This window comes from Lepisosteus platostomus, chromosome 9 (genome assembly GCF_059453375.1).
Source record: "Lepisosteus platostomus isolate fLepPlt1 chromosome 9, fLepPlt1.hap1, whole genome shotgun sequence".
Taxonomy (NCBI): domain Eukaryota; kingdom Metazoa; phylum Chordata; class Actinopteri; order Semionotiformes; family Lepisosteidae; genus Lepisosteus; species Lepisosteus platostomus.
Window position 1 is genome coordinate 46,774,245 of NC_142619.1, and position 21,247 is coordinate 46,795,491.

General features: G+C 39.5%; 1 protein-coding gene across 1 annotated transcript in view; it reads left to right on the plus strand.

Moving 5' to 3' along the window:
* The window catches only part of ccdc3a (coiled-coil domain containing 3a), a 32,057-nt gene extending 11,954 nt beyond the window's left edge, over positions 1–20,103 (plus strand). Inside the window, exon 3 of the mRNA XM_088645294.1 lies at positions 18,051–20,103. Within this exon, the coding sequence (XP_088501420.1) occupies positions 18,051–18,332 (282 nt within the window). The 3' untranslated portion in view covers positions 18,333–20,103. The remainder of the gene's footprint in view (positions 1–18,050) is intronic.
* The last annotated feature ends 1,144 nt before the right edge of the window (positions 20,104–21,247 follow it).

Consider the following 21,247-nt stretch of genomic DNA (forward strand, 5'->3'; position numbering starts at 1 on the left):
AATGTGCTACAAGCCAACCGAGCGGATGGCAATAAAAGTGACAGGACTGGAAACAGTCCTGAAGTTATTGCTCTCTGAGGTGAGGTGATAAAAGGTCTAATCAGGAGTCAATGCATTGTGCTTCACCAAACTTAAGGATGTTTAGAATTTTGCACACTTTAGCTCGCCTACGAATATACTATAAGTCTTGCACCTTGCACTTCCCTTCATGTATCTCTCTGACACTCTCTGCCTGTCCTTCAGTCCCCTTGTTGCAAACTTCCCAGCTCACGCCTCTTCGTATTGGGGGTGTGGGGGTGGGGGACACCTATCAAGATTTGGATAGGATTTCATTCTCTTAGCTACAGTAGGTGAGCCTTTCCAACTACTTATATATACTGATGGAAAAAAGGAACGCAACACCTCCTCCTCCACACTCTGGCCTTCCCGTCTGCGTGGAACAGGCTGAAGAGTGACTCATCTGTGAAGAGGACCTGATGCTACTGCTGACGAGTCCATCGCAGCCTCTGTTTGGCCCAAATCAGTCGGGTGTGACGTCTAGGAGGTATGAGCACAGGGCCTCTGACAGGTCGCCTTGCTCTAAGGCCAGCAGCATGGAGCCTCACTGTCCTGTCACTGACGCGGACATTGTGTCTGCCAGCAGTTTCAGCAGCAGTACGGGTGGCAGATCTGAAACGATCTCTCAGATGGACCAGTCTGATGTGTGGGTCCTGCTCTGGTGTGGTCACTCGAGGGCGACTGGATCTTGGACGGTCATCTGTCCTGCCGGTCTGCTGAAACCTGCTTTTGGTGACATTCGAGGCATTATGGAATGCACAGGAAATTGACTAAGTGTGGCCTTTTTCTTGCAGTGACCTAAGCTTTGAATTAGGCCTTTTTAAAGGTGACCTGATCAGGCATTGTTCCACCTGGACCTTGTTGAGTAAAAGTGCTCGTAACGAGCTTTCATGTGATTGGCAAGTTGCAACGCCTCACTACACAAGCTGTATTGCTGGTCAGAGGGCTTAAAACAAATTGACAACTTTTTGTGACAGTACAAAAGCTATAACTATAGTATTCTCATCCCAGAAAATGTTGCCTTTCTTTTTTTCATCAGTATATGTACAGTTACTGTACAAAACTCATGAATGGATGGATATAAGGGTCTGACCAAACTACTGAATTATTATTCGTACATAATATGTTGACACTCTTCTGCTTCTCTGGATAAAAATGAAAACATTTATCTTTTACTAGTTTCAAATCTGTAGGTTTGCCTGGTTTGCTGTAGTGGACCAGCTTTTTGTTTGACTCTGTCAGACTGTTGCTGCAAACATGTGTTCGAGTTACACCAGAAGCTGTAATTAGGTTAAAGTTAAGGACGCACTTGAGAGTTTATGTAGTGGCAGTAGAATGTAATAACAGGGAAGTCGTTTTGTGAGAAAAATGTGTTTCAGGCAAGTAACATCATTACCGTGGAAAGGTATGAGTTTATGGCTGTCTGGGGGATTGTAATTATAAGGAGCAAGGATTTCCTGAATCACAAATTGATGTCAAACATCGGGATTTTTAGAGACTGAGCTTTTCAGTGTCCACTGTAAGTGACTTTCAGTTGTCCTCAGTCAAATCAACAATCAAGTATCGAATTTGAAAAAAATGTCAGAGTGATTGCCGAAGCTGTTAATTTTACAATCATTTTATTTCCTACATTTACACAGTGCCCCACCTTTCTCTAGTTTCAGATGCCCGAACATAATAGTCAAGGATCATTAAATGTGAAATAAAACAAGTTAAATGGTAAAAACGTATTAAAATCACACTCCAGCCACTAAGCAATTTCACTTTTTTTCCCCAATTATTTGTGAAATCTCATTTTCAGGTGAAGTTGGCCATTTTCACTCTGCAAGTTGGCCATGAGTTTAAATGTGAGGATAGCTTTTCACTGAGCTGTAAAAAAAGAAAGAAAATAACTTATAAGCAAAGTGAAAATGTTCCCGTGGGAGAGGAGACAATAGATGGAGATCCAAAACTGTGAAGCAGGGATATTGAAGATCATTTGCGTGAAGCAGAAATATTGAAGAACACTTATTTTTTTGCTCTGTGATATTTAAAAAAACACAGGAATCTGCACTTTCCAGCAGTGATGTTTCACCTATAGGGCTAATTTCCAAAATGTTTTAATCTGTTACTCCAAATCAAACACAAGAATAAAATGGAAGCAAAAATGACCGTATCTTTGAAAGACTTCTGCCACAAATGTCATGACATTTGTGTTTCAGTAATCTTTGACATTATGTTTCAACTATTTTTTGTTTTTCAAAGTAAATGTCTTAATTTAATAACAGACCCTTTTGTAGTGCAGATTTAACATTTTCGTATACCAGCAATTGAGTAATTTGAGTAATTTGCATTACTTATTACTTTGTAGAAGAGTAATTGTTCCCTACATGATTGCACACACATCTGTAAGTGAAGTTCATCCCTATTAATCACAATTAAGATTGTGATGATAATGTGTTAGTTCCTCATAAAACAGCTAAGGAGAAATTCCAAGCAAAAAGCCTTAAAAGGAAGAAGGAAAAGTCATTTTGCTCAACCAAATTTAAAGCAATGCAGAGCTGCAGTATGTGTGCCCTGTGATGGACTAATGTCCTGCCTTGTTCCCTGCTCTTCTGGAATATTCTCTAGACTGCTGTGTCCCTCACCAAAAATGAATGGATTTCTGATAATGCAAAGATGGCTTCATGACACTCATCAAGACTTATTGAAAATGGATTGGTTGATGAATTGCTCAAAATGATGTGAATATCTGTGTGTGGAAAATATAATCAAGGAGCCAGGCAATGTTTACTCTTTGATTTAGGGAAAATTAGACAAAGGGTGTTACCAAACCCTTTCTTGAAATGTTAGTACTTAACAGAAATATATTGTCAAGAAAGTTATAGTATGGAATATAGACATTGCTGGTGCTGTTTTTTCTGCTGAAAATGTTTAAACACAATGTTAAAACAGCCTTTAAAATATATAATAATTCATATTTAAAAGGGTGAAATTCTGTTGTGAAGGCAGGAGGATGATTATGTCAAATGTCATGACAAATGTATGATTACTGTATGTGATGTCTGTGAATATTAACATGATACAAGGCAGTGACAGATTTGTGGTGATCTCAAAAATTCAGCCCAGGATTTTAACTAAAGGGAGGCTTGATTTGTTATGTACAGTATACCAAACTTATAAAAGTTTATATAAGCTTAAACTTATAAAACTGCATTTCAGGTCTGAAAATGTCAAAGGCGTTTGAAAAAAAGAAACCCACAACTAGATTTCTGTAAGGAAAAACCTCTAAATAACACTGTTATTAGATGGTTAAGGATATACAAAAGCAGAAGATAAAAGGAAGTTAAATGTTAACCTTGTTAATAGTATATACAGTATAGAGAATAAGGTAATGACATAGTATGGTTGGTATTCTTATTATAGTCTTACAAAAGAAATAGAGGTTAGGGCTCTGGACTTGTAATTGGATTGTGGGTTCACATTACAGGTGGGTTACTGTTGTACCCTTGAGGAAGGAATTTCAGTCAGGTTGTTTCAGTAAAATACCCAGTTGTATCAATGGGTGCGAAGGTAAGCTGCTTTAGATAAAGGTCAGCAAAATAAATGCTAAAAAATGCCTTCTAGGCAGCACTGGCCTTTCAACTAGAGGATCAGAAACACGGCAGTGGATACACGGAATATAACTGAATGTGTTTTTAGGATTAGGATTGAAACTCTGTAATAACAGGTCAAATGTGCTGTAAGGTTATGGGTGTACAGTATGTCACATCATACTTCTTTATAAATCTCTGAGCCGAGCAATTTTTTCATCGTTAGTAATGTCTGCTACTATATCGACACAAAATGTATCATCCTGTTTTTTTTTAAAGCAGTTGTAGTTCTTTTGTAGGAGAAGGTAGAAAAGCTCTGAGGTTTGGGGAGAGATACTGCTCCTCGCTGTTGACTTTGTATTTCATTAGAGCAGCTGACCCAAGTGATGTGCTTGTTCAAGGAGCTGCTTTGTGGATTAGAGGTATTTTCACGCAGAGGTCCATATGAAGCCTACAGAGTTGCTTTTGATATCCATGACCTGCTCTGGCTGTGCAGTTTGATGATTTTTTCTTTTTTTTATTTTGAAGATAATGTCTTGGCTTGGCCGGTGAAATCAGATCTAGAGGATTTTCCTCTTTATTAATAAGTTTTGCCATCAGCTAAGCTAAGTAAAATAACTGATCAAAGCACAGTGTTCTCACAGAGAATGGACTACTGTATTTAATGGCTTATAAAGTGTTTTTTTTCATGTTTGTTTATGAGTATGAGAACCTGGCAGGAATCTCTGGGGCCTTTTATGTAAAATGGTTGAAGTTATTCTCCTCCTCATTACTGATTTACATTGCTCCTTTGTCAGATCCAATTCAAAATAAAGTAGTTGATGTTGAGAGGTCAAGTGGTCTTCACACAGGAAATTGCCTTATTAAATCATCCTGGGGAAGGACACCATTTACAAAAATAGAATGAAAACAGTAAAAACAAAGTGATCTTGCTCTCCACAGCCATGGATTTATTTAGTCTTCACAGCAATCTCTTGACAAAAACAAATAAAGATAACGGACAATCTTCATTGCTCTTACAGACTTTGCTTTTGTACTGGCAGGTCCGTTGTTTTAAGGGGTCATTTGTTTTTCATTTTTAAAATCAGAAAGATAGATCTGTGACGTTTCTCATTTACTCCTAATGTAGATTTTAGCTTTAAATATGTGTGGTTTAGAATAATTACACAGTGGTTAGACATACATTTTTTCAGATTGTGTTGCATTTTAGATCTAAATTGAACAATAAGCACCAACTAATCTGGTTCCTTTTATGAAAAATCCTTTCCTTAAGTATTCCTTTTGTGAGTAAGCCATTACAGATCCCTGTGTTGGTAACTATTGTGCAATGAGGTGACGATAGAATAGAAAAGCTGTCAATCAAGCTCATATTTTGGGCCTTAGACTACAGCATTACAACATACAGAACAAGGAACATTTAAGTAAGGATCCCAAAATAAAATTATTCTCCCCTTGGGGAACTGGCTTGTGTCAGATGTTACATTACTGTATTTCCCTTTCCTTTGTCTCATACCACCATGGCTTTATTCAGGCAAAGCCCAACTCCCTGCCTGGAGGGTCACTCTATTTGCACGTTTTCCTTGCAGCTGAGCTCTGAAGAGAGCTGTTGTTTTAAGAGGAGCAGCCTAACAGCTCTTCCCGGCTCTGAAGGTGGGAAGCTGGGAAGCCTGCTGATTTAAAGAGACCTATAAATTCTGATGGATTACAGCCCCAGGGCCACAGTTAGGCTCCCCTGCTTTGTGCTGTATGAATGAGAAGGCACCATTTTCTATACCTCAACTTTCGAGTATTGTGATATTCTTATTTCGATCGAATAATCCGTTAGATAATATGAGTCCATTAACTTCTTAACTTTGTTTTGAAGCACATGCCTAAACATTTCTAAAAAAATATCTAAACTTTTTTTGAGAAAATGAAACATTTCATCAATGCTTAATTGAAAGCATGAGAGTACTTACAGTAAATCTAGCTACAATATCAGTATTCACCCCCTACTACTAGAAAAAAAACTTTACCTGGTTGCCAAATAATGACTCATTCTTATTAGACTGATACATAGCAAACTGTATTGTCACAGTCGTTATATTTTAAGTACTTTCATGTTTCCTACAGTAAGTATATACTGCATGTTTGAAATTATTAGTTTACAGTAGCTTATGCCTTATAACAGGATGATAATGATGTCCTTACATTGTGAAATAACCATGGCCTCAACTAACAATGGAGAACTGCTGGAAATTTCTTCAAGCACATGCATATTTGCCCACAAGAAATTACGGTTCTTCATGTGCAACAGCTTTATTTTGAAGGCAGTATTTTCGCCCTTGTAGCACATTAACAACATCTGACAACCAGTCGTGCAGTTCAGACGACAAGTATGTTGTTTTATTCTACATAATTTATGGTTTTTGTGTTTTGGTTAACAACCTTTCTCAAAGTAGAGTATTCAGAAATGCAGACATTTTTTTAGGTCTTGTGATCCATTAATTGTGAAACAAAATGGTCATATTAGTTTTAGAGTACTATGATCCAGCAAAAAAACATTTTTTTGACTGAAACAAATTTTAATCATGATGATACTGATTTATTACTAAAAAGTCCAACTATTGGGGTTTCTTTTTCTTCTAAAGTTGAGAGCATTAAATAGTATTGAATACTTGATTTGCACTGATCCCTTTTAGGAAGCATTTACAAAGACCAAAGAAATGTAAGGAAAAACAGAGGTCTATCCTTCTACACCTAAAATCAACAGATCCTTACCAAAAATGCAAGACAAGAGAGGTCAAGAAGATTACCTTAATTAACTCAGCTGTGATGATACTGGTGAATTTTATAAGTCAACACATTATTTTTAAAAAAGTTTAATTTCCGTGGGAACCATAGACACACACTGTGGATCCTCAGATCAGCATGTCTTGTCTTGCAGAGATCTATCTTTGAAAAGCAGGCTGTTACCTTTCCCAGGTTGTGCCCAGACATAAATCGCAAATTGTTTCATGCAGGGAGTTTGATTTAAAAAAAAATCAAAAGTCTTGCACTGGTACAGTCTGAAAGAGCATAAGTTGCAAAGAGTTAAAAATGTTTCAACATTTCATTTAGAATAAAGGGAATTGAGTCTTGTGGCAGTTGTTTTTAAGGCATTCTTATCAAAAACAAAAAAAAAAACAATTTTATGCTGGTGTTAATCGGGACACTTTAATTTTCTGTCTTTTGATGAAAGTTAGCTTGATGTATCTTCGGCAACTGAGGAATAATAATACTTCAAAGCACTCTTGAATGTCTCCTCTAAATCACTTCATTTTACTATACTGTATATCATATGTTAAATTAAGGAAATCAAGGAGGAGTGCAAGTTAAAACTCTGTTTTGCTTAAAACAGAAGTTGTACCCTACAGCCAGTTTTTTTAGTCAGTTGCAGTAGATGTTGGTAGATGCTGATTGTTGCCAAGGATATTGTTCAAGGCATCCTTCTTCTTGGCAGTAGTAGCAGCCTCTCTGGCCCTGGCTGAACACTCCCAGTATCTGCAGAGCTTTGTTGCTCTCTTGATCAGATTCTTTATTTAATTAGTTATTTGCTTAATTAGACGGTTGACAACGTTTTTATCTGCCTAAAAAGAGGTGTGTTGATCTACTTCACGATCTCACCGTTCACTAGCAGTCTAATAGGCGCTCAAGGGAAAACATTTCTAATTAAGCTAATTATTAGTTTGGTGGAAGGTTGGATTAAGAAACGAGGAGCTAAGCTGTGTAGATAAGAATCAGGCACTGGGGTATTCATGACTGGGATTGTTGACCCCTGCTCTCAACCCTGGTGAACATCTGGGAACTCGCAGTAAGACCCTTCTATTGGGCTGCTTTGTATTTCCACCCTTTGCCTCTTTTAGTTTCTGTGCATTTAATCACATTTACAGTGACTTGACTGTTGCAGGAATTCTCTAGAGGGTCATGCTAAATATTCCTGAATTACACTATTACATAGCACCGATAGTTATTTAACATGTAACAAAGGAGTATTGGAACTGTGGTATTTATTGCATTTTTAATGGCTTTCAGTAAATGTATTTAGTTTAGTCAGGATGTACATTATTTATCAGTATTTATTATGCAACACAGTAATAAAAAGAAATACTAATACAACACGTAGCATGACAAACTCTTGCTTTCATACAGTAAGTCCACAGCAGGTATTTTTTTCATGCAGTAACATGGGCCTTTTCTTCTGAAATTCTTTCGCCTTCTAATATAGTTTTAAGAAATGCCACTCAAACCTGAAAGTATGGATGGAGATTTCATGAGTCTGTCAGTTGATTGTAAGCTGGTGAAAGAAGTGAATCCTCTGTAATCCCCCGAGAAGGCTTGTGCTGATGTGAAAATATTCCTTTGGACTGTGTGCAGCAGAAATGGACAGCATCTGAGTGAAGAGCAGGTTTTTTTTGTTTTGTTTTCCGCTCATACGTTCTTTTGAACTTGTCAGGTAGAGGAGAACAATACTGTACGTGACTGCATATCTTTCTACACTCCCCTTGCCTGTGAAGCCCCGTAGGGATCTTACATTATAACTCGTAGCGGAATAATAATAATTGCATTTCTACAGTACTTTTCATCTCAAAGCACGTTATGTACTGTATACAGTAGGGGATTCACTTCATCCACCACTGAAGACTAGCACCCAACAGGTTGACATGTGGTAGCCATTATGGGCTAGCAGCTCCACAGCATGACAGGTCAGGTGTAAAACTGAGAAATTAATCATTTTGTTCATGGGAAACTACAGGTAGATGAGATACCTAACTACAAGGAGAGAGTGGAACTGAGCCAGGACACCGGGGGTAACACTCCTGCTCTTAAGATATGAACCAGGTGCAGGAAACATAACACCAAACACTGAAACAACTGAACAAAAACCTAGTTCTTCTTCAAGCTCCTGACTGACGTCTTCAGTCCCTAACTGTCAAACTGCACAGTGAGGCTGCTTGCCAGTTTTTATTAATCTGAGGCTCATCACAAAACTCACAGCTCACAGTTCCACTCATTCAGTCTATCTGGGGCTTCCTTCATTGGCTCGTCAGCAGCAGCTTGCATAGCAGAGGATCTGCCCACTGTACAACCTCTGTAAAAAACTGTTGCCTGACCAAATGTCTTGCGCCAACCGGTCAGGTGACTGAGGGCAGCAACACATTCTCCCACGGCATTCTGGGAAATGTGGTCCAGGCAAGAGCCTCCATCTTGTCTGGAGTCACTGCCCTCTCACAGGGATCTTTAATAATCACAAGCAGTCTGGTCCTCGGTTTAAAGCCTCTTTCAAAATACCTCTTGCAGCACAGCATCCCCTGTCACCATACTGAGGCTTTGGTTTTGGAAATTCTGGTCCAGATGAAATAGCATCACTTGCAGGTCCTCCAACACCACTTATAGCAGCAACCTGGTTTTCCTTTGAGGTCTCCCATTCCAATATAGACCAGTCCCAGTCTTGCTTTGGTTCTGAATGTGGCAACAATAATGGCTGATAAACTGTCATACAGAAGCTTGTTGTGCACATAGAGCTCGAAGGAAATCGTGCATTACCAATATAATTATAATGTAAGTGCAAATGATTGGCAACACCTGTTTTATGATTATGGTCTTTAGTCAGACTTGACTTTCAAAGTAGCACTGTCCATGAATTATCTCGTCAGTGCTTGGGGCCTGTGCTGTCAGACCGGAGAGAGGAAGGTGAACTGTAGTGCACAGTGAGAACGTTCTGCTTTGACGCAGTGGAGGCAGGTGCTGGTCGAGTATCCGGCAGCTGATCAGCTAATCTGACTCAGTTTGAAAGTGTGTAGACGATATTGTATGTGTTCAAGACGATGTGGTGGAACCAGTGCTTCCTAAATTGCTGCAGAGATGGTGGTTTCAGGCTGTAGTAGAAGTAAGCAAATGAATTATTTTGGTTTGCATAGGTGATTAATTAGTTATTGGTGTGTGATGACAGAAATAATGATGGCTGTGACAACTGTTTGCTGTTTCGGGCTTCCTGTGAAGGATGTTTTACCTATTACTTAAAAACTAATTAGTTTTGCCTGAAATTTTACCAGACTACACTCCTTGTTGTGTTTGGCTGAAAAGCTGGTTATCACATTCCTCTTCTCTAGAATTGATTACTGCAATTCCCTTCTCACTAGGGGTTTCTAAATCCACACTGAACAAACTCCAATATCTTCAGACTTCGGCAGACAGAATCCTGACCAGGTTGTATTCAAGTGATCACATTACTCCTGTCCAGGAGTCCTTGCACTGGCTTTCTTTAAGGCTTTGAGTTGCCTTAAAAGTCCTCACGCTAACCTATAAGGCTAAACATGGCTTGACACCTCAGTACCTATCTGATTTATCCTCTTCATCCTCCCCACATCTCAGCCTTGGGTCATCTGACTCTAGTCTCCTCTTGGTTCCCCAAGCCCTTGTACACCCTATGGTTGATAGGGCCTTCTCTTGCCATGCCAGAAAGCTCTGAAGTCCTATTCCCAAGGGTATCAGAGAGTCACCCTCCCTGAGCACTTTCAAATCCAGACTCAAAACCTTCTTTTTCAGAAGGCTTTTACTTAATTGATGTCTGTATTGGATCATTTGACTTTTCTTCTGCGCTCAAAACCCTTGATTTATATTGTCCAAACTATTTTATGACCTATTGTTTCTTTTATAACTGTTAAGCACTTTGAGAAATTATTTCAAAGGCACTATATAAAATAAAGTTTATTTGTTAATATGTGCAGTATGTTCCTGTAACTGACAGCTGACAGTCTAATTGACATTAAGAAGAAACGCATTCCTAACTTTACCATTTTTATTGAAACAATCTCAGTAAAATGATTTAGTACAATTTAAGACTGTAAAATGACCCATTGCCCAGAGAATGATAATTAGCTTCTGAAAATGTTGTCCAGGCCTGTCCTAGACATCACAACTGCTGGTTATGTGGGAACCTGTTATAATGTCAGAGCCACATTCAGCCTGGCTAACAGCTGTCCGAGATAGTGTTTCCAAAACGTCAGCATGGTCATTTATTGGCCTGCTGACAACTATAAGTCTATATATTTTAAATGATTTCATGTTTACTATAGTATGTACTACATGTTTAAAATTATGGACTTAGTTTCTGCATTTGAATTTGTCTTCATCTCAGGATAAATGATTGAGGTACTCCATGTTACCTTCTTAAATGCAATGTGGTCTTTTATTGTGGTGTAGTAATTTAATTCCTTTTTTAATGCTTCTAGCTTTCATCGCAGACTCATATTGTTAAAGAATGACTGTGCCTGCTGCTTGTCTAATCAATTTGTTTTTGTTCTTTTGAGTGAAGTTGATAGTTACGCAGTGTATTACAAAGGATAGCAGCACTTCATTTAAAGTAAGCAAAGGGCACTCTGCTCTTTTACTGTAAGAGTGCTCTTTAATTAAACCACAAGTGAACTTTTAAATATATTTTTTCTTTGCTAAAAAAGTATTTTGGAGAATGAGTAACATCTACAGTGTACTCCCATAGACACATTTATACTCACTCTCTCTGGAAAAAAAATCATACTGATAAGAAAAGTGCACAAACAAGAGTACTGAGTAGCTAGTTCCTAAAGCCTTTGGGAAGGAAGTGCCTCCTGTTCTTGGTTTTACATGTATTTCAGTGTGAAATGAAAGTGCCTGTGTATTGTGATGCACCTGGGGGTTGGGGTTGTAATAAGTAAGTCTTTTAATATATGGGTCTCAGGAAAACAGACACAAACACAGCCATAAGGCACAAAGCTTGTGCTCTTTATTAATAGTACTAAAACAAAACAAAACAAAACAGAACAAGCCTAAGCTCTTCTTTGAGATACTTCCTAAATGTCTATAAGTCCCTCTCTACAGACTCTGGGCAGCTAAGCTGCTTAACAGCTTCATAGAAAGATTCCAAAACTCTGAAGTCTCTCTAAGATTCTGCTGAAAGCATTTTACTCCAAAACCAAGTCTCTTTCTGAAACTTTTATCACCACTCTGATAACACAAGCTCTGTTCCACACAGGGTCATTTGTTCTATCCTGGAAAACACTACCCCCTGGTTGACCAATTGTCTTCTCCTACTTAGTCAGGCAACCGAGGGTAGCAGGACATTCCCCATGAGTTTCTGGGAAATGTTAGGTCAGGCTAGAGCTGCCATCTTGTCTGAAACTGCCTTACCCTCACAGTATCTAGTAGTTTATGTACAGTGTTTGTGTTCTTAATGTAGCTATTTTGTGTAATTTCATTAATCATACAAGGGAAATTGCTTAGCTTTGCTCAGTTTTGAATGGCTCAGCAATAGCACCCCTAAGAAATTGTATCATGGTAAAACTCCCCAGTATTCCAACAGTTTTATCATGACTTTACACGCACTATGCATTTCCTTTGTTCTGCCAGGATTTATTGTTCTATGTGTCATATTGTACCATACATCTCCTTACCATCAGTACTATCAGTTCATTCAACTGTACTTCACTCTACTTTGCTTTTGCTATAATGACACACTGTGGCAAACCAGGGGGAAGGATTGACAAACTGCCCCTCCCAGACATCTGTGCTTGGAGCCTGACATTAAACATCCCAACAATCAGTTCCACTCTGAGCTCCCGCATTCGTCTACAGGCTAATGCTGTTTTAGTAAGGAAAGGAGAGCAGCACTGATGCTGTGGCTCTGCTATAAGAAGAGGAGACAGCCTCAACAATGAATAATTAAAGGGGAACAACAGTCTAAATTTCTCAGACCGATTATTAAATCTCTTGCAGAAAATACATTAATTGACAATCCTACTTAAGCACAAAATCATGAACTTTGTGAAAGTACTGTATGGTCTCTACATAGTTGCAAACCCCTGGTCTTGCCACGTGCAGGAGAATTGTGAAAATTGTGATATAAAGTGGCCCTTCCTGCTCGCTAGTCACTGTAATGACCAATGTAATGCGATACACGAGTGAGTAAGTACAGGTTGTACAGTAGACATTTACCACAAATGTTCCAACATGATCTCCATGCAGAGTTAACAAGTAGGTAGTATTTGTCAGCAAAATCATCTCATAATCAAAAGCAATATTTATTTTGGACTAAAAGAGATGTATTTACAAGGCTGCTTGTTTACAATGTAATAGGCCCTCATTACATCACCGGACGTTTGGTTGCCTCGTTCTGAATCGTAGAATATGGTGCTGAGCAAACCTAGAAATTTCAGAAATTTAGTGATGTACATTGGAGGTTTTACAAGTTACCGTGTAGATTTTTCTTTTTATGTGGTTTAATAATAATAATAATAATAATAATAATAATAATGCTTACTCTTATATATATATATCTGGATACTCCACTCAAAGCGCTTTACAGGTAATGGGGACTCCCCTCTACCACCACCAATGTGCAGCATCCACCTGTATGATGCGACGGCAGTCAGAGTGCTCCAGTACACCCACCACACACCAGCTCTCAGTGGGGAGGAGAGCAGAGTAATTAAGCCAATTTATAGATGGGGATTATTAGGAGGCCATGATTGATAAGGACCAATGGCCAAAATTTGGCCACGACGCTGGGGTTATACAGTTATGAATTATGAATTATTAGTGCTTAACATGAACAATAGTAACTTTACTTTTAAACCCCTAATTCTGCCGGAATCCTGCTTGATTTCCATTTTGTGTTGACAAATATTTGTCAGCTCGTCTCTGTTCAGATAATTCCATATCAATCTATTAATTTAAAATGGAGATTGAATGACAGTGGGTAGTTCTATGAATTGCACAAGTATAATTTTCAAACAATCATGAAATGTTCTGTGTATTACACATGCACAGTCTTAAACATTTATTGATAATGGCTGGTTAAGCTGTGAAGGCTTCTAAACTGAAGATCAAGAATAAAGGGTAATGAAGGTATAAAAACGTGCATATTATATTTGTAGGATGGTTAATTCTATTGTATTTTATAACATTATGCATAAAGTAATTTGTGGTCCCCACTTTCTGAGGGATAACAGATCAGTCCACACACTAGATAAAGATTAAGGCTACATGGCTTAGGAACCAAAGGGTTAGTTTAATTATCAGGTTGCTTCAGTGTACTTCAATCCTCTGGAAATTAGGTCAGAAGCACAAAATCTGTGTTTATTGGAGAGGGAAGGCTGTCTTTGTGCCTATTGCCATTCCTTGGCCTGGGCCAGACTAAAATAACCTCATGGCAAAAAGAAAACATCTTTTCCTATTCATACTTCATGTGTGAAGTGTTGTTTTTTTAAAACCCATAATCCTTGCTGAGACCTACTCCTCTGCAGGACCTGGCATTTTTGTATTATTATTTGTGAAGCAGACACATAAGGAAAGGCTGTAATTTTCCAATTGTTCATGTAATTCCTTTTGTATTTTGTGTAGCCATTTTTTACCCAGCAGGATTCCAAAGCCCTTAACATAAAGGAAGGGGCTCATTTCATCCGCTATGAAACTTCACTGCCTGGCAGATTTTGCATTATGTCCGCACTGTGAACAGTGAACTGGCTCAAAGATATAATCTGCTGTGACTGTGGCATTCCACTTGCAATCTAACTATTAGCTTTCCTCTTTTGTGTGGGAAGCCTGCTGTGAATTAGTTTGCACTGGTGAAGGTCTAAGCAGGACTCAAGACCTCCTTTTTGTTCCATATTTACAATTAAGGGGATCAGTTTACAAGATGGAAATAGATTGTTGCTTGAAGACAAAGAGCCCGCAGCTGCAGGTCTTGAGAGTCCTGGTACCTCTGATATTAACTGCCTATGCTGAGGAGCCATGGCTTTGAGATCAGACAGATGTCTTGGAGATTGCTCATGTTCATTTCCTGCTTGACAAGAAAGGCTGAGCTCTGTGAATGAATGTTTTCTTTCGCTTTTTTCTTGGGAACTCCAGAATACACTTTAGACCTTCAGGCTTCAGCTTTCGTTCGGAACTATGTTATTCAAATGGGAGGTAATTCAAATTAAAAAGGTCTTTGCATAATAGGTCTTTGAGTAATAGTAGAGTTTATTTCTACAACAAAATAAACAAAAGTTAAGAAGCTTTCTGTGAACATATACACCATGGTTTACTCTATTACCTACAACATAATGCTTGGACGCAGGTACAGAAAAACTATATTATAATAAAAAAATTCATTGCCCATCTTCTTTGGGGTTCCACTTAAATACATTCTCATCCATTCAGTCATATATCCTTAGTACATATTTTAAAGTCTTTCAAATGATCATGAACCATCACAGAAAACTCATCTGGGTTTTGTCTGCACCCTTGTTCTTATTAGGTAGTGTTCACGGGTTCTCCTCTTTTTTCAGAAATTCAGGACCTCCAAGCCAGGTCTACATCTTTTCTCCTGCATCTCTTCCTCTGACAGCTGTGTCACCTTCATGGTTCACTTCTTCCGAGTTTCACACATCAAGCTTTCCACTCATTCATGACCTTAAATCATTCTTTACAGGCACTCCTTTCAAAAAGCCCTGTTTCTACTACCATTTACAAGGGGTTCCCTACACAACTTCTTCAAAGTGTTAACTAAGGCAGTTTCAGCTCTGATCTCTTCTTTCACTCATTCCTTGCATTGGTATGGAGTGCCACGCTTCTCATTAAGGAGTCGAGAAGATAAGTGACATCGAGAGATGATGTTCATAGTTCACAGTGTTGTGAAGTGACAGAAAAGGTTCTTGTCGAATAAAAGCCGAAGGAGTGATGATGGAGTGATGATGAAAATGTCTTAAGGCAGCCAAACCTGATGAGGAGGTGCACAGAAGTCAGTATTGAGCAGTATCAAGGGAACTCCAGTGAACTGATTGATTTCCATGAGGCTAGGAGAGGTAGAATTCAAAGATGTGCTTCTTCAAGCTGGGGTGAGAAAAGGCGGCTCCATGATCCCTCAGGGTCCAGCAGTTTGGCAGGAGAGAAGGGGACCCGGAGGAGAAGGATAGGGACATACGGTATGGCCATCATTGTCAGAAGGACTTGTGGAAGACTTGAAAGAAGGCAGCAATGGGGATTTTTAAAAATGTTTGGTTTGGTTTCGCATTCAAATGAGCTGGAGTGATTGGAAGCATTGAAGCAGATGTAAGAAAAATGGAGCAATGTAGCACAGTAAGGACTCTTTCTGGTGAGAGCAAATGCCAAACGAGAAAAAAATGAAATGCACAATGAAGAAGTCAAGAAGAGTATAAGCTGTGCACTTTGTAGGTGTGCAGCAGTGGCAATCCAGTGAAAACCCAGTAAAGGCTCCCTCCGTACCTGATTTGCTGAGCTGCCACTTGACTCTGTTGTCTGTGCACTCATCTTAGGGCAATTAGAACACAGCTGTTTACTCTTGAGAAGTGATGATCATATACTTCACATCCCAGCATGCTGTACTGGGACTGGTGTCATCTCCCCTTCAGCTTTTAAAGAGGATCTCCTTCTTGAATGATCTAGTCTCTCTCACAATTTTAAATCTCAGTAAGAGAATGTTCCTAACTCTGATGATGGGGTGGTGGTGGAGTAAAGGACTGGCTTTTAAAATAAGGTACACCAATGTAAGCTCTAAAATGTCCTCTTTTTGCACAAGGAATACCCAAGGTAAGCTTGAACGCTTCATGGCAACAAGTGTCTCACTCAGACTTTAGGGGAATTGTGTTTTGTGATACTGCATTGCTTTCTTTCATCTTCAGAAGACATTGAAACATTTTAAGCAAGGTTGTGTTTCAAAATTTACTCTTAGCATTGAAAGATGATCATAATTTGATTCCCAGACTAAATACTTGGCTAGAATGGATCTCAGCCTGTATGCCAACTGTCTCAGCTGTAATGGAAGACATATAGACAGATGTACTTTTTCCTGTGAATAAAGGGTATCAGATATTTTCTTTATTAGTTGTCATATTAAGAGCACAATGTTTGGGGAAAGGAAAAGGTAATGTGTTGATGAATGTTTTTTTTTCAAAGATCTTCTCTTGCAAAGTTTATTTTAAACATACTTCTAAAGATCATACAAAACATCTGCAGGCAGCTGATTCTGTAGCCAGAATCTACTGAGGCACCTTTAAAAACAGCAGATGGAAAATTGAGGTTGTGCTAATAGACCCATCTTCCATTGCAATGTGTACATTTTACATACTGTACAAAGAGCCAGGGATGCAACTGCACAGTAATGCCTAGTAATTCGCTTGTGTATTTGTTATGAAATGGTGGGAAATAGTAGATGACGCAACAAATCAATGACTAGAAAAAGACATATAGGATATACACAGCAAAATAAGTGCCTGTGTCATTAAAGCTGGTAAGCTACTGGCTTAATTTAATGAAGGGTACTTTTTAAATGAAATATTTTAAAATACCCCTGAAACACTGGTGTAAAATCTGATTTATTGGTAGTCATAGTGAGTGGCTTCTGTGTGTATGCTTTCTTTTTACTTGTAATATGATTAGTTTAATGAGTAATGGTTCTCACTATAGGGCGGCACCGTGTCCCAGTTGTTAACACTGCTGCCTTGCAGCGCTGGGGTCCTGGGTTCAATTGCTGGGGTGCTATCTACGTAGAGTTCTTATGTTTTCCCTTTGTTCATGTGCGTTTCCTCTGGGTGCTCCAGTTTCCTCCCACAGTTCAAATATATATTTTTTCTATCAAAATAAACTTTATTTCAAAGAAAAACATCTCAAAATAGTAAACATTCTCACAATCCGTACACGTGCTAACACCCTATGAAACTACCATGAAATAAAAACGTGATTGTCCGGTGATTGTCCATTTTCAATCAGTGCAAGTGGATGATGGGACCAGATTTGCTCAATTAAAGAGTCCCTCCACTTACACTTGCCTTTTGTCCAGCGCTCCCCATTTGGCGACGTTGCGCTTCATCCTCCTTCTGAGGTCCGCAAGGATCCTCTCCTCCAGCTCTCTCGCTCCCCACTCTGCGTTGTGCTGGATGAGAGTGTTCCTCGTGTCCAACAGTTCGTGTTTTATCAGGGACACCAGCAGCCAAAGCAAGTACTGTGTCCCTTTATCAAATCCAATTGGTGCCAGCCCCAGCTGGATGCACTGGTAACTGAGCACCTCTCCCGCTCCCAGGAGTTGAAAAGTTTTGTCCGTTCTGCCCCCCAGCGCTTTGTCCCGGGGGCAATGAGGGTTCCTGGTGAGGGAGTGTCTGTTCAAAGATATACTGGTAGGTTACTTGGTTTCTGGGAAAACTGGCCCTGGTGTGAGTGTTTGTGTCAGTGTGTGCCCTGTGATGGACTATTGTCCTGTCCATGGTGTTGCTTGCTGGGATAGGCTCCAGCTCCCCCGCTACCCTGAAGTGGATGAAGTACAGTAATTAGAAAATGGATGGATAGATGGATAGATGGTTGTGACTAGTAGCCCTGGGCAGATTGTGTCGTGGACTGACGCTTCCTCTCTCTTCCTCTCTCCTGCAGCTCTTGTGCTCCTCAGTACAGATGGCACTCTTCGAGGAGGAGGATCGCGTCAAGAAGCTGCAGGAGAAGGTGCAGCTTTTGGAAAAGCGCAACAGGCAGTTGCGGGATCGGGTCAGGAAGGTCAAGAGGTCGCTGCGGCGGGCGCGCAAGGATAGCCGGCGCATGGCGCAGGACAACAGGAAGCTGCAGGAGAAACTGTCGGCAGAAGCCAGCGAAGTCAACCACCATCTCAACTCCATCAAACAGGAGAACTCGCCTTCGGTCTTCATCAAAGTGCAATGAACAGGGCGAGATACTGGGACTCTCGCCCTGTTGTACTGGGCTCTCTGGAGATTGCTGGGCAGTCTCTCTTACTGTGAGTGGTGTATTTCTAGGAGGAAAGAAGGTTAAAAAGGTTACTTTTATAAATATCTCAGACAGTTCTTGTTATATGCTAATTTGTCAATAGAAATGAGTATTTTATTGCACATAGCTCTGATATTTCTTTTTATATTTCAGATATTTGTACTATATGTAATTCACTCAGCGTTCTCTCCGTCGGTTTGGTATGACTGATTTTTTTTCAATAAAACTTTCTGAATTTGATTAAATAAGAAAATAAATGATGGATGTTAAAAAAAACACTGCTTAGAGAAAAATCATTATGCAGTAAATTCAGCACACCTTTTTTTGTTCATTGGCAAACCAGTTCTACTAAAATTGGGTGAGATAACCAAAATGTATTTTATCAAAGCATGTACAGAATAGTCATCTTGTGTTAAGAATTTATTAATTAAATAAATCCAAGAAAGCAATTCACAATTCATTCAATTTACAGTACTCTCTTTTTTCCATACCTAATGTGTGATCTTACACTTTTGCAAATAAGGATGATTGATGTGAATTCAAATTATGCTTTGAAAGTGCGTTGTGTCTAGACTATGGGCTAGAATAAGAAAAGAAATGATTGAATATTGTGTTCCAGCACTAGACATATCATTCAGAATTATTCTGAGGGCAAGAAGACCTGACATCTCCCAAATATCTGACTGGTTTGCTCACCAGGAACTACATTTCATGCAGACATCCTGTCAGTAAGTCTTTGTCCTTAAACAGGATTAACAAGGAAGTGTACAATTAAAACTTGCCAACAGGAGACCATTAATTACTCCTGGTGGAATTCTGCAAACTTTTTTGCCAGCATCTATATCACCCTGCAACTCACAACTGGCAGCCCACTGGAGCTAGCCAGTGCCTGGATGGAGACCTCCTGGGAAAAATTAAGGTTGTAGAGGTGTTAAGTGGGACCAGCATGGGGCGCTCACCCTGTGGTCTGGGTGGGCCCTAATGCCCCAGTATAGTAACAAGGAAACTATGCTGTAAAAATACGCCATCCTTTAGATGAAACGTAAAACCGAGGTCCTAACTCTCTGTGGTCATTAGAAATCCCAGGGCGTTTCTCGAACAGCGTAGGGGTGTAACCCCTGTGTCCTGGCCAAATTTTTCTCTGGCCTTTACCAATCATGGCCTCCTCATAATCTCCATCTACGAATTGGCTTGATCACTCTGTTCTCCTCACCACTGATAGCTGGTGTGTGGTGAGCGTTCTGGCGCACTATGGCTGCTGTCGCATCATCCAGGTGGGGCTGCTCATTGGTGGTGGTGGAGGGGAATCCCCATTACCTGTAAAACACTTTGAGTGGAGTGTCCAGGAAAGTGCGATGTACTGTAAGTATAAGGAATTATTTTTTCAATACAGCTGCTGAGAGACGGATGTGATACTTGAGGTTGTGAGTGAATAAATACCGTTCTTTAATTTCCATATCTAAGAGTGTGTATACTGTTGCAAAATGCATTAGCTTATATGTTTCCACTTATTGAACATCTGTGACCAGTATATATTCCTAACAAGGTTGTTTTCACTTTACCTTTTAATTAAATAGTGCCCATGTAATGCAAATGTGTAGTTAGGCCAGCCTTTTCTAGCACACATTACAAATCATCAGGACTAATATATATCACTTGTATGAATGTATTCAACACAAAATAAATTTGGACTTTTTGTTGTTGCTTAGTTCTGAGTCATACAGTATGAATTAAGGGATTAAAGCAGAGGTGCGCGACCTGTTGATCGAAACAGTCGATGTTTGGTAAAAAATAAATGGGCTATTTGACTACTTTTACTTTTACTTTTTTTGATGGCCTAAAACTTCATTCAGATCTATGCATGTAATGTCATACATTTTACTGCCCTTGTGTGTGTTTAAGCCTTGTCAAATGGGTTGTAAAAGTCTGTTCCCTAAGTGCTGGCTGGTGCTGAAAAAAAGGCTATAGGAGCTCCGTAAATAGTTTGCTACCAAATTACTTTCTCTTGGTTATTTCCACACGAACCCTACGTTCGCTACAGTGCATAGTGGAGCGAAGCAGACTGGCTGTGACAAATTAGGCAACAGTTTGATAAGTTTGATTGCCTTTTTGATAGTTGTAGTGTTTGAGCAAAAATGATGAAGCAAAGAGTCCGAAAACTTACCGTCACCACAAGGAATGGGAGCATTATTTTTTGTACTGCACACAAAACATATGTTGTGGACTTTCCAGCTAAAAGTGAGTTAAGGAAAAGAAAAGTGGAAAAATTAAAATCTCAACTAGCAGCAGTCGGTTTTCACGAGGCCCAATACGAGAGGGAAAGCGGCAATCATCGCATCGTTCCGTGTGAGCCACGTCCTGGCTAAACACAAAAAGTCATTCAGGGATCGAGAAGTAATAAAAGCATTTGCTTTGACTGCTGACTCGCTGTTTGGAGATTTCAAAAACAAACATTTCAGACAGCTGTTGCCTGAAATCAAGGAGTTGCTGAACGCCAAGCTGCAGGGACAAAATCAAAGTGTCATCGACATGATCAGCAGCGTCAACACGTTCCCCCCAAAACGTGTTCTCAAGTAAGCTTCTCAGTGCCAATGCTCGCATTAAGGTGGGATATTCTTTTTTCTAAAATGGGGAACGTCACTTGTTCACTGAAACATGAGTCACTTGCTTTTATTTGCTGTCATTTTAGTGATGGGTATCATTGTTGTACTGATGTGCCCACAGTCTGTTTTCCGTATATCGGAGCTTCAAATTCACAGTGGTAGATCGCGCTGGACTGGCAAATGAAAAAGTAGATCTTACATTTAAAAAGGTTGGGCATCCCTGGATTAAAGTGTTCATCTGCTAATGGA